This window comes from Mustela lutreola, chromosome 1, assembly GCF_030435805.1.
Source record: "Mustela lutreola isolate mMusLut2 chromosome 1, mMusLut2.pri, whole genome shotgun sequence".
Lineage (NCBI taxonomy): Eukaryota > Metazoa > Chordata > Mammalia > Carnivora > Mustelidae > Mustela > Mustela lutreola.
Window position 1 is genome coordinate 48,296,324 of NC_081290.1, and position 12,437 is coordinate 48,308,760.

At 41.0% G+C, this 12,437-nt stretch overlaps 1 protein-coding gene across 2 annotated transcripts in view; it reads right to left on the reverse strand.

The window, feature by feature from the left end:
* ANAPC4 (anaphase promoting complex subunit 4) overlaps positions 1-12,095 on the reverse strand; it is a 36,467-nt gene extending 24,372 nt beyond the window's left edge. For both annotated transcript variants that reach the window (XM_059164372.1, XM_059164379.1), the window contains exons 1-9: positions 11,964-12,095; positions 8,989-9,094; positions 7,165-7,297; positions 4,863-4,937; positions 4,498-4,524; positions 4,361-4,405; positions 3,623-3,707; positions 2,847-2,951; positions 657-740 (exon numbers count right to left, since the gene is read on the reverse strand). In XM_059164372.1, coding sequence (XP_059020355.1) covers positions 657-740; positions 2,847-2,951; positions 3,623-3,707; positions 4,361-4,405; positions 4,498-4,524; positions 4,863-4,937; positions 7,165-7,297; positions 8,989-9,094; positions 11,964-12,092 — 789 coding nt within the window. In that variant the 5' untranslated portion in view covers positions 12,093-12,095. The remainder of the gene's footprint in view (positions 1-656; positions 741-2,846; positions 2,952-3,622; positions 3,708-4,360; positions 4,406-4,497; positions 4,525-4,862; positions 4,938-7,164; positions 7,298-8,988; positions 9,095-11,963) is intronic.
* Between the last annotated feature and the right edge of the window lie 342 nt (positions 12,096-12,437).

The window sequence follows — 12,437 nt, forward strand, 5'->3', positions numbered from 1 at the left end:
CAAACTCGGCCTCCCCAGTCCCTGAATCTGGGCTGGTCTTATATCGTGCTGTGACCAACACACAGCAGAAGGGACACCGAGTCCAAGGCCTCCAAAGGTTCTGCATGTTCCCACTTGCACTCCTGACACCCCTGCTGTGGCTGCCACTTCACGAACAAGCCTGGGCTAGCCTGCTGGGACATGTCACGTGGGGAGCCACCACTGCTGAGGGACACTCAGAACAGCCAGCTAGCCAATGATGCTTGACCAGGCTCGGCTGAGATGAGCTGAACCTGGCCCGGATCGACAGAACCTTCTAGCTGAACCCAGCCCAAACTCAGACTTGCGGAATCAGCTAATTTGGGGTGGGTTTTTACACATATGAGTGAACTGACATAATGGCTGTTTTCCATAATGCTTGATTTGCAGTAAGACTTTTAAAATTCCAAAATGTTATTTCACTTAGGGAAGTATTTTTAAAAGATCTGAACTACTTTTTTCTTTTCTGGTGGGAATAGATTTTCAATCAAATTCCTTTTTCTTGTTAACAGACATTATAAGATTATCGGAACAGACATTTATACCACAGACAGCTTTACAGAATGAAATTTGTAAGTCTTTTATTTATAGACTGTGAGAAACTTAAGAGTAAATATTCACATAAAACAAAGAAATACCTGTAAAAGTGCAGAAATGTGAGTAAACTTTCTAGCCATCCTAGTTACTTCAGGTAAGAAAGAGTACAGTAGATTGGTTTCAAGCTGTAAAATCAAAATAAAGTGAGTTACAATCACACACACACACACACACACACACACACACACACACACACTTCTTTTAAAGATAAATCAGTCCCAGCTCTAAAAAAAAGAAATCCTACAATTTAAAGAGTTAAAGTCAAGGTCTAAGTATGTGTCAGAAAGACCATGTCTGAATTCTGCTATCTTTGAGCCTACTACTTTGAAGACTAACAGAACAGAACTTTAGGATTTTCTAATCTGACATGTTCACCTGTGCACAGATCAACCCTCTCTAGGTTTGCAGTGCCATCTCCAAAGCTAGATAAATACAATCTATTTTGCAACACTATTATGCTAAAATTAAGAAATGATTACAAATATACATAAAAAGTTTTTAAAGAACTATATGCTACTGATAAACACAAGTTACATTATCCATTACAATGAAATAAAAATCGTATCTTTAAAAAGCTATTATTTAACAAAATATCCATGCCAAACTTCAAAGAAATAGCAAATCTTTTTATTACAGCACAAAATGCAATTCTAGAAATCATATTTTCACAGAACCCAAAGCTGAAGCGCAAATGTGACCAACTATTCTGGGCAATTAGGAAGTTAAGAGCTCCCTGGTGCTCTGAATACAACAACAAATACTGGAAATCATCAGATAGAGTGCACAATGCATCTTTTTGTTCTATTTTTGCTTAGAATTTGTGCATCCTTAGGCTAAGCAGCAGGGTTATCTGGCATGAAAATCTAGGGAAGGGGCACCTGGCTCAGTTGGTAGAGCGCAACTCGATCTTGGGGTTGTGAGTTTGAGCCCTCTGTTGGGTATAGAGGTTACTTAAAAATAAAATCTTTAAAAAAAAAAAAAGAAACACACACACACCTATCTAGGGAAGACTTTCTTAAAGTCAAGGCTATAACCTAAATAGTCTATAGGAGCCCACATGGCTTCCATATAAACAGCACAGAGTACAAAGCTTTTCCCAACGTTAAATGATCATCTGACACAAGAGGCAACATGCTGGTGATGAGCACGGACTCTGGAGCCATACTGCCCAGCATCACTTCCATGTGAGTGATGTCGAGCAAGTTCTGCAGTTTCTACTTATCTATAAAATGGGGATAATAAGATTCAAATGAATTATACTAAACTACTCAGTACTTCGCACATATTAAACAACTGATCTGTATTAGTTTTTATTTGTATTAGGATGAGAGTCCCTTTTCTTTTTTTTTTTTAGAATAATTTATTTATTTGACAGAGAGAGGGGACACAACCAGGGAAATAGCAGGGAGAGGGAAAAGCAGGCTCTCCCCTGAGCAGGGAGCCTGATGCAGGGCTCAATCTCAGGACCCTGAAGGACTTAAGCTGAAGGCAGATGCTTAACCAAAAGATCCACCCAGGTGCCCCTAGGATCAGAGTCCAAAGAACACACTTGATACAGGGGTGCCTAGGTGGCTTGGTCGGTTACATGTCTGAACCTTGGTTTCAGCTCAGGTCATGATCTCCTGGGTGGTGAGATGGGGTCCCATGACAGGCTTTGCGCTCCGCACAGAATCTGCTTGGGAGTCTCTCTCCCTCTCCCTCTCCCCCTGCTCATACTATCTCTTTCAAATAAATAAATCTTAAAAAAAAAAAAAAAAATACTTGATACAAAGACAGACTGATATAGCAACCAATTATCATGGTCATTAATAAACTATCAAAACATTGTTTTTATGAAAACTATACTGGACTCTGGGAATAATGAAGTGTTCACTAGAGTAAGATTCTATACATGAGATTTAGAAGCTCCAAGTTTGTTTTTTTGCTTTGTTTTAATAACCATTAGAATCCAAAGATAAGAATAATAAAAACTATAAAACCTTAAAAAAATATATTTACTGAGGCACCCGGGTGGCTCAGTGTGTTAAAGTTTCTGCCTTAAGGTCAGGTCATGATCCCAGGATCCTGGGATCGAGCCCCCTATCTGGCTCTCTGCTCAGCAGAGACCCTGCCTCACCCCCAACTGCCTGCCTCTCTGCCTACTGTGATCTCTGTCGGTCAAATAAATAAATAAAATCTTTAAAAAATATATAGATCTTTACTGTCTGCAGCTACCAGGTTTTCACACTTACCTGGAAGTATGAGACCTCTGAAGCAGCGCCAGCAGAAACCTCTGTGACCACTGATAATGACTTCAAATCACTGGATAAACACAATGCAAGGCAAGTACCAACGATCTGTAAGACAATCAAATCCTCTGGTCCATTTAGTATCACTGCTAGTCTGCACGTGCTTACGATACAGGCAACAGAAACTAATGGAACTCTCTGAAGCAAAACACAAGCCTGACGCATTCCACACGTTCAAGAGAGGGAAGATGTGTGTCCCCCCAGTCCACACCCCTCATGGACACACACCCCTCCATAAGGGGAACCAAATCAAGTGCTGGAGAGCCCACAATATTTCTCCCCCCTCAGAAATGGTGAGAATAGGACCGAAAAGCTGTGAAGACCAAAACTAAGCAACCAGCACAGATCTGGTGCTGAGTAGAAGAGTGCTTCTCATGATGTTCCTTCACGTTCCAGTCACAAACTGCAGCTCTCGCCCTGACTACAGGCTAGAAAGACACTGAGTCAGAATCAAGTGTATCCTGTATCAATCTTTTTGTTAAGAAAAAGTTGACTATTTCCACTAATAGTACCTGAGCTTCACAGATATCATTATCACCACTATTTTATCTTAGTAAGAAAATTATCCTAACTTTTTAAAAATGAATAACTCCATAAATTGAAAGTGAGAAAAAAAAAAAACTAGTGCTTTTTCCACCCCCCTATAAATCAGTTAGCTGGTATATTCTAGGTGGTATAGTCTAAGAGAAATGATGTGAAAATTTTAAAGGAAAACGTACCCCTGTGACTCGAGCAATTTTGAACATTCCATATGCATAAAGCTCAATAAATCCAGAGCTTCCTCCGAGGACAAGAATATTAAGCCTAATTAAAAGGAATGTAACAAGCTGAGGACAACAGAAAAGACCAAATTCTTAAACTAAGATATAAATTATTCTTGCTCTCAGATAATCTGCATGCTAAGGCTCCCCTGCAGGGAAACAAGCCCCAAACAAATTCACAAATACTCAATATTCAATCACACTGGGCTGCTTCTTTTTCTCAAAGAAACATAAATTTGCTGTCACCTAAAAAACATCAGTTTATAGTAAAATAAGAATACAGTATTTTAACAACTACTGTATTTATATACTCTAAATAACACAATCTTTTTTCCAGCTGAGCAAAGCGCCATGAGTGATATCATGGCTCTGATGCTAAATGCATTAAAAGGGCTTAAAAAATCTGGAATATTTAAATTTAAATTTTAGAAATTCTAGTAACATCTGTCTTCCTTTACTTCATATTTAAAAGACTATACAACAAAAACAAGTAAATACTTCATATTTAAAAGACCATACAATAAAAACAAGTAAATAATAGACACTAATGTCTGTATATTATTCAGTGGTGTTTGTCAGCAGGGAAATAACATAACACATAAAGGAACTGCCCTTGAAACTCTGAACTCTGTCTCAAATACCAAACATCAATGTTAAGATATTAGATTTGTTATTTAAGATATTGGCAAGATTTACCTGACGTCTCCCAAAAGCTTAATAATTTCATCAGAGTTTTCTTCACTAAAATATAAAAACAACTGGGTTACCTTTCAACTACATCTTTCAACTAATAAAAGATTCTTTTACCTGAAAACAAAAAAGACATATCTTACCTAAAAATTTTTGAGGTGTTGCTGTAACTAGAGAAAAACAGAGACTAGTGTAAAAAGCAGTAACAATATATTTTTCAAAACACATGAGAAAATCATCGCAATGTTTAAAGGTAAAGGAAAGGGGCACTTGGGTGGCTCAGTGGGTTAAGTCTCTGCCTTTGGCTCAGGTCATAATCTCAGGGTCCTGGGATCCAGTCCCCCATGGGGCTCTCTGCTCAGCAGGGAGCCTGCTCCCCCCTCCCCGCCTGCCTCTCTGCCTACTTGTGCTCGCTCGCTCTATCAAATAAATCTTTTTTTAAAAAAATAAAGCTAAAGGAAAGAGAAATCTGCAAGATGGATTCCAATAAAATTAAACTGATACATACTTTTTTGGCAGGGTGGGCAGTTTAGGTAAGAGAAGATTTGATTCATCCTCAGCATTATAAAAGGATGTTAGAACACTGAAAAGAAAAACAAAGAGGCATTACAAAAATACCAAAGATTTTGTCTTTCCATTAAAAAGTACTTTTTAAAAAATTGCCCAGTTTTATATATTATATATACATTATCAAGTAAACAGATGCCACACTTATTTTACTATTATAAAACAGTCATTGTAACAATCACAAACAACAAAGAGAAAAATAGGAAATTCTTCCTTTATGAGGGGCTTTGTTTCCGGGGGGAAAAAAACCCAGCCACTTTACTTAGAGGAAAAATACTAATAAACAATTTTCTCTATGTATTCAGTATGAGATACTAAGAATTTAGAATTTTTCCTTTTTAAGATTTTGAGAGACAGAAAATGAGAGAGAGAGAACACATGAGCAGGAGGTGGTGGGGGGAGGGCAGAGGAAAAGGGGGTAACAGACTTGTCAATGAGCAAGGAGGCCAACATGGGGCTTGATCCCTGGACCTGAGCTGAAGGCAGACATTTACCCAACTGGGCCACCCAGGTGCCCCAAGAATTTATGATTTTTTTAACTCTGAGAACCAACACTAACATATATGAGTACCAAGGATGAATGGATTTTAAAGAATACTGCAGTTATTACCTCATTTAACTGTGGGTTCTATGGCTTACACGCATTTGGGATTTGACAACCTGACAGGTATCTAAGACAGCACCACGCATTCTGAAATAGTCTTGCTTGTTCCTGTTTCTCAATTCTACTTCCAAATAAGGGTGGTAATGAGTGAAAAGGTGAAAAAGTGGCAACTTGGCATGCATTTTTTTCCCATTTAAAACACAAACTAGGTGTCCTGAGAGATCCTGGAATCTCCACATTTTATTTCTCAACTATTGGCAGAAAGTGTATTAGGAATACACTTAGCAGGTACCTGGAATGGGACAGAAATGACGGTATACTCTGCTCCTCTAAGCATTGATAAATTCACATGGCTACTTGCAACCCTGGATTATCTGATGATACATCAATTATAGATAAATGTTTTATCTATAGTGAATTTCAAACACCAGGTGAGATCCTTAGTATTCTTATTATAGACTCCTCCTTAGTTAATTTGAAATTAACTTAACACTTTATTAGAAAGGAAAAACTATTGGTAAGAAAATTATCACACTTCCTAAAAACAAACAAACAAGAAAACCTTTTATTTTCAGTATTAGCTAAACAAACTCATCCTTTAAGCCATCTTGACTGCAAACCTGGTATATGACTTGAATGCAGACTAAGGCAGTTATTTTCATGAGACCAGCAAGCTATCAGGACCACAGACACAGAAAGAGCTCATTCAGCATCAAAACAAAGCGCTCAGGGGTGCCTGGGTGGTCCATCTGCCTTCAGTTCAGGTCACGATCAGGGTCTTAGGATGGAGTCAAACATCAGTGGGGGGGTCTCCTTCTCCATCTCCCTCAGCCCTTCCCCCTACTCGTGCTCACTCACTCTCTTTCTCAAATAAATGAAATCTTAAGACAAAAAAACAAAACAAAACCCCCAGAGTGCTTAACTTAGCACTTTCTATATTCTGAGGATATTTACTAAGATGCAAAAAAACCCCGAGCTCCAAAACAAACTGGCGGCAAAAAGAACCTCAACTTGTTAATCAATGATTTTAATTTCTATTACTTGAAAGTACAAATCACTACCATAGGATCTCACTCATGTAGAATTAAAAAAAAAAAAAAAAAATGCACAGGAAGGGAGGAAAAGAAAAAAAGGAGAGAAATAAGCAATAAAAAACTCTAAACAATAGAGAATAAACCGAGGGCTGATGGAGGGAGGCAGACAGGGGATGGGCTAAATGGGTGACGGGCATGAAGGTGGCCACTTGTGATGAGCACTGGGCACTGTATTTAAGTGACGAACCACTGAATTCTACTCCAGAAACCAATATTGCACTGCTAACTACCTAAAATTTAAGTTAAGGAAAAATAAATAAATAATAAAGTACAAATCACTGACATAACTACTAAAAGTAAAGAAAAATCTTAGCTTTTCAGGCATTATTGCTCCAATAAAGAAAAAAATAATTTTTTTTTTTTTTCAGAAGAAAAAAAAAACCTAACAAAGCATTACAAAATCTTATCTTGATAAACTGAAAATCCAAAGTGAAATGCAGTGTGCCCAGGCTCAATACTCAGATCCTCCCAAGGGTCTGTTTTAGTCCCGCCAAGTGCACAACTGTCCACTGTGGCTGCTGGAGTTCCTCCTTCTACTCCTTTACCTGCTTTCTGCAGTCACTTCCATCCAATGCATACAAGACACTGGGGCCTCCACAGAGAAGGAGTGCAAGCTTTCAGGTTTCTCTACATCGCACAGAACAATTTTCTTGGTGTCAGCAAGAGCAAACGCCAAAACTGAAACAAGAAGAGACGATCAGGACAAATTACTGTAAACATTCGAGAAAACAAAATGGCTATTTCACTTCTTGCCCGGTTTTACTATTTTAAATGCATCATAATCACAGAAATTACTTAACCTAAAAATCCTTCCTTCCAATAACATTTTTAAATACAGAAAGATACCTTTACATGTACTTACGCTGTTATCCAAGCTTATTTTCAAAGGCTTAAAGTCTTGTGAGTGACCTACTACTTCCTAGTGTACTGTACTTAATGTCTTATGCATCTCACACATCAAAGCCTCTGGATTGGAGCCCTGCTTCCCAGAAGACACAGAATAGGTCTCAACAGACAAACAACAATATCCTATCACCAAGAGACGCTGGTCTAGTGAACAAGCCTAAAATGTTAAGAAGCGATTCCATCTGCTTGGTTCTTAGAAGGCTTAGTGTCCCCTTCTGTCTCTAACCCTTAATGGGAAACGAGACTATCAAATGCTGATGAGGCTTCCTCCTTTCACTGTGGCTGAATTATCTAGTATAGTTTCTCCACATATGTCACTAATATCTTCCTAACACATCAAATTTAAGAATTTCTAAGTAGGGAGATATGCATTTCACAGTACATCAAGACACACAGTTTTACAAGATGTGAGGCAATCCACATCTCCTCTTCCTCAAACAATTTAAGGCAATCTTGAAATAATCATTGCTTAAAAAACCTTATTTCACTGTCCAAAAACACAAGGCATATTTTTTAATGATTAAAAACTTCATCTGGTTAGGGATGAATAGTGCAAGATCTCATGATGTTACTTATAAAAGTCCTCTAATTTTACACATATGCTCCCCCTTTTTTTTACTAAAAGAACGAGAGCTGAACAAAATGAATATGAACAGGTAGTTGAGGCTTTCAGCATGTTTTTCCCTACTCATTTATATTTACCAGGAAAAAAACAGGCAATAAGGAGTACATATCATTTTACAAAAATGATTCAGCTTTTTTTCTCAAAGCACCAATGATAAGAGATGAATTTCAACCTGTGTAATTTATAGCATTTTACTGTACTGACTCTATGTGTACAGCAGCTCAAATTATGACTGCCATTGTAAAAACAACAGGTGGAAGCAGAGTTCAGTCGTCAAAGCTGTAAGAAGCTACAAAATAAACATTAGAGGAGAAGGAGGAAGGGATGGGGTCAGAGCTGATAGTCCTTCAGGTGAGCTAAGCAGTCATGCTAAGAGAATATTTATGAGCCACACATTTAATGCTAACGTACATTTTGGGGAGAAAAGACCACAATGGTACTGAACGGACTAGTGAATGTAGCTGGAGCTTGGGCTATCATGGAAGGACAAGATAGCGTCAAGAGCAAAGCCTAAGTATTTTGCACATTCCATCAGATTTGATTTTAGCTTTACCTTTGCCAAGAAGTCAAATTTCATTTTAGAGAACAACACAGCAAAATTAACCTCATCTCTATGAAAACACTTTAAAGCTTCCAAAAAGCAAAGTTTCCAAACTGATGTTTAGTAAGTGTATTTAGTATACTTACTAAGATATTTAGTAATAAATAAACTATATTTAGTAAGTAATAAGAATATAGTAAGAACAATACATTCTTTCTGGAAATAAGCTTTCTTTACAAAAGACTTTTTGGGAGAATAATAATAACAACAACGTATTTTCAAAGATTCTTATATTACGTTTGCCATCTGGTCTCCATGCCAGACAGGTAACTTCCTTTCCTGTATTTTCATTGGGTGGAAAACTCCAAACTCGATGAAAACTTGCAAGTCGATGAAGTAAAACCTAAGACAAAACAGATACAACGGCAAAAAATAAAAAACCCATTTCCAAAACTGAAATAAACCTAGATCATCACAATAAGATCTTTAAAAATAATCGCAAGCATAATGCTGAGAATTCTTTAAGACTGATGATTCACAGACCTGTACCCCTGAAACAAATAACACATTATATGTTACTAAAAATAAATAAATAATCTCAAAGCATAATATTTAGCTATCAGAAGAAATGAGAAGACAACAAGGTCTGAATGAACTGAAGGTATATTCAAAGTGATGGGTGAAACAAGACCTATTTAACTCTGTACTCTATACACTTTTCTATCTTCAATGTCAACAAGAGACATAGTTCTTAGAAAGAAATGAGGTTGTCGAAGAAGATCACAACAGAGAAAGAAACAAGGAACATAAACAGCACTAGAAAACTAGCTGTAATAGTCAAATAACACCAAACTTGAAATCAGACACCCTGGGATGGAATTCAGCTGGCTATAGATCTTGGACAAGTCACTTAGTCATTCTAAATTTCCACTTCCACAAGGGAAAATTCCCAGAGCTCTTTCTTGCCCCCAGAGCTCTTTCTGACTCAAAACAAAAACTGTGCCTACTTCATCCTCTATACAACCATGGAAAATAAGAAATGGTATGTACCCCGACAGAGCCTCCACACCTTCTCAGGTCCCCACACTCACAGCTTCACCTCTCCTGCCCTTAGCTCACAGCACTCTTCACTCCTGGTCCATCAGACCCCACAGGAAGCCAGGAATCCCACGGATTCCTTCATTCCCTAGACACACTGCTCTTTTCTGAGCCCGTCTCTGCCATTTCTTACTTCCAAAACCTTTCCTCTGCGCCCTCTGAAATTCATGGTCAGGTATCATCATGATGCTCGTATCTTCCTTCTCTCCTCTGAAATCTGCTTCTCACCCTAGGACACCACTTTCCAGAGAATTCTCAGCTGATAGCCGTTCTGCGTCCCATGTTCTCCATTCTACTGGGCCAGGAGATAAAGTAAGTTTCCTCCCTGATCCCTGATGCCATTTCTGGATAACTTTTCTTCTCTAAAATCCTCTAACTCTGAATTATATCCAATCACACCATTCCACCCACTCCCCCTAATTGCCATTCCCTAAAGACCCCTAGGCATTCCCCTCATTCCTGGAAGATAAAGACGCCTGTCCTGTTCACTCATGCTTTCCAACACTATTCGTCACCATTCTTGAGGATTTCAAGACCCACAATGTCCTGACTTTTCAGTTCTCAATTACCTTTCTTCCAACAACCATGTCTTTTACTCACCTCAGCCAATCCCAGAGTCATGCTCTGACCTCATCCTTCTAGTTACAAGCACTGCCATGTCTCAAACCTCCCACCTTCCATCAGTGCCTCTACCCTTCTAGCTCATCCCTACTAATGCCTGACTTCACTCTTCAACCTCACCAAGTCCTACAATCCAAGGATTCCACCTATTCACTGTCCCTCACTGACACATACCCCCATTTCCATACGTAATCATATTAGAATCCAAGGATCATTACCATCGCGCCTCTGACATGTAACTTTAACTCCCTTGGATCTCTCTGGCCATGTCTCATTTGCAAAATAACAACCCTAGTGAAACCCAACCATGTCTACACTCACCCAGTCAAACAGAACAACAGAGACACAACTGTGCTCACTACAGTCTCTCAAAGTACAAGACCACTAACCTCCCATGGCTCTTAACACCGACCAGCAATCTCACTACAAGTTTCCCTAGTCTGCCTGCCTCGTCAGCTTCTCATACCCCTCCTTTCTCCTCAAACTTCCAGTATTTTCTTCTCCATCCTCACTCCTGGACACCACTCTTTCTTCTTCACTGAGGAAACAGAAACAAGTGCCTATTACATCTACACATCTAGTTGCACCGATGCCCCATTCTCTCCCTTCCATCCTGCTGCTGCGGCTCTCCTCTCCAGAGCATGAAGAGTTCCAAGGCCCAATGGCAAAGGTGAGGGACAGGAGACATCCGAGAGGGCCTCGAAAAAGGAGACCTCAGTGCCTGGTGAGAAGCTATTAGTAGTCAGCACAGCGACGCAGCTTTGCGGATGCTAAGTATTGCTTACCACCTGGTGTCCAAGCCTGTCTGTACACAACACCACTCTCACCTGGCCAGGTAATTCCTAGGAAACCTGCCCGAAGGCCAAAGGGGGAAAGATGCAGAGCTGAAGGTTTCCTCACAAAAATGGTTGCCAGGTAACCAGGGACTCTCCAGAGAAAAGTAGATGCAGCGGGTATACTTGATGAAGCCTAGTGTGGTACGAACTGGAACCCCTAAGTGACACCACTCATGTACACTCCATCAGGAACCCAAGGAAGCATCACTCCCTTCCTAAATTTAAAGGTATTTTCAGGAGGAGGTGGTGATCCCCTCCACAGTGGGGAACTTGGACAAGAGATTCTCGATTTTTTAACCCGTTCTCTGTGGCAGCTGCTTGTATGCACATTCGCAGCTCAGGTCTGAGAGGAACTCAGCTTCCTTCTGCTACGGAACCCTAAGCAAATTCAGGGCAGGGTCTGTGGATCTACGATGTCTAGTTGATGAGTGACACATTATGGGCTTTTAAAAAGCCCATCTAACAAATGACTAAAGGAGACCGGGGAATGCAGAACTGAGTGTGCTGTGTGAAAACTATTGTTTTCGCCATGAAATAGGGAAAATGGGCACACAGATGATCCTTCCCGTAGATGCTCCCTTCTACTTTCACCTAAGGTTTACAGCTGCTTGGAGAGGAAGGGGGCGGGGTCCACAGGCGGCCCAGCAAGTCCACAAAAAGGGAAACTGAGGCTGGGCCAGGCTGCAACGCGCTTGCTGTCGGGTCGGGCTCACTCACCTCGCCCGCCGTGTTGGCCAAAGCGATGAGATCCCGCTTGGGTGACCAGACCAGGAAAATTATCTCCTGCGGCAGCTGCTTCTCTCCCACCACCCGGAAGGACGGGAAACAGGTCGGAAAACGCAACATGGGGGCGACCCTGCAATGACACCACAGTCGGAGACCGGCAGGGGCCGGAGACCGCCCTGCCCCCGGCCCTCCCCGGAGAGCTCGGCCCCCGGCGGTACCTGTGAGACCCCTCTCCGCGGTCCACGCAATCCCAGCGGCCTCACCCACCCTCCACCTCCTTCGCGCCGGAGCCTCAGCGCTGCCCCGCCGCCGCGCGCTGCAGGCACTTCCGGCGCCCGGACTTCCTCGCGAGAGGACCTGGCGGCGGGGGCGCGCGGGGCGGGGGCGCGCGGGGCGGGGGCGCGCGGGGCGGGGGCGCGCGGGGCGGGGGCGCGCGGGGCGGGGGCGCGCGGGTGTTCCCGGGGC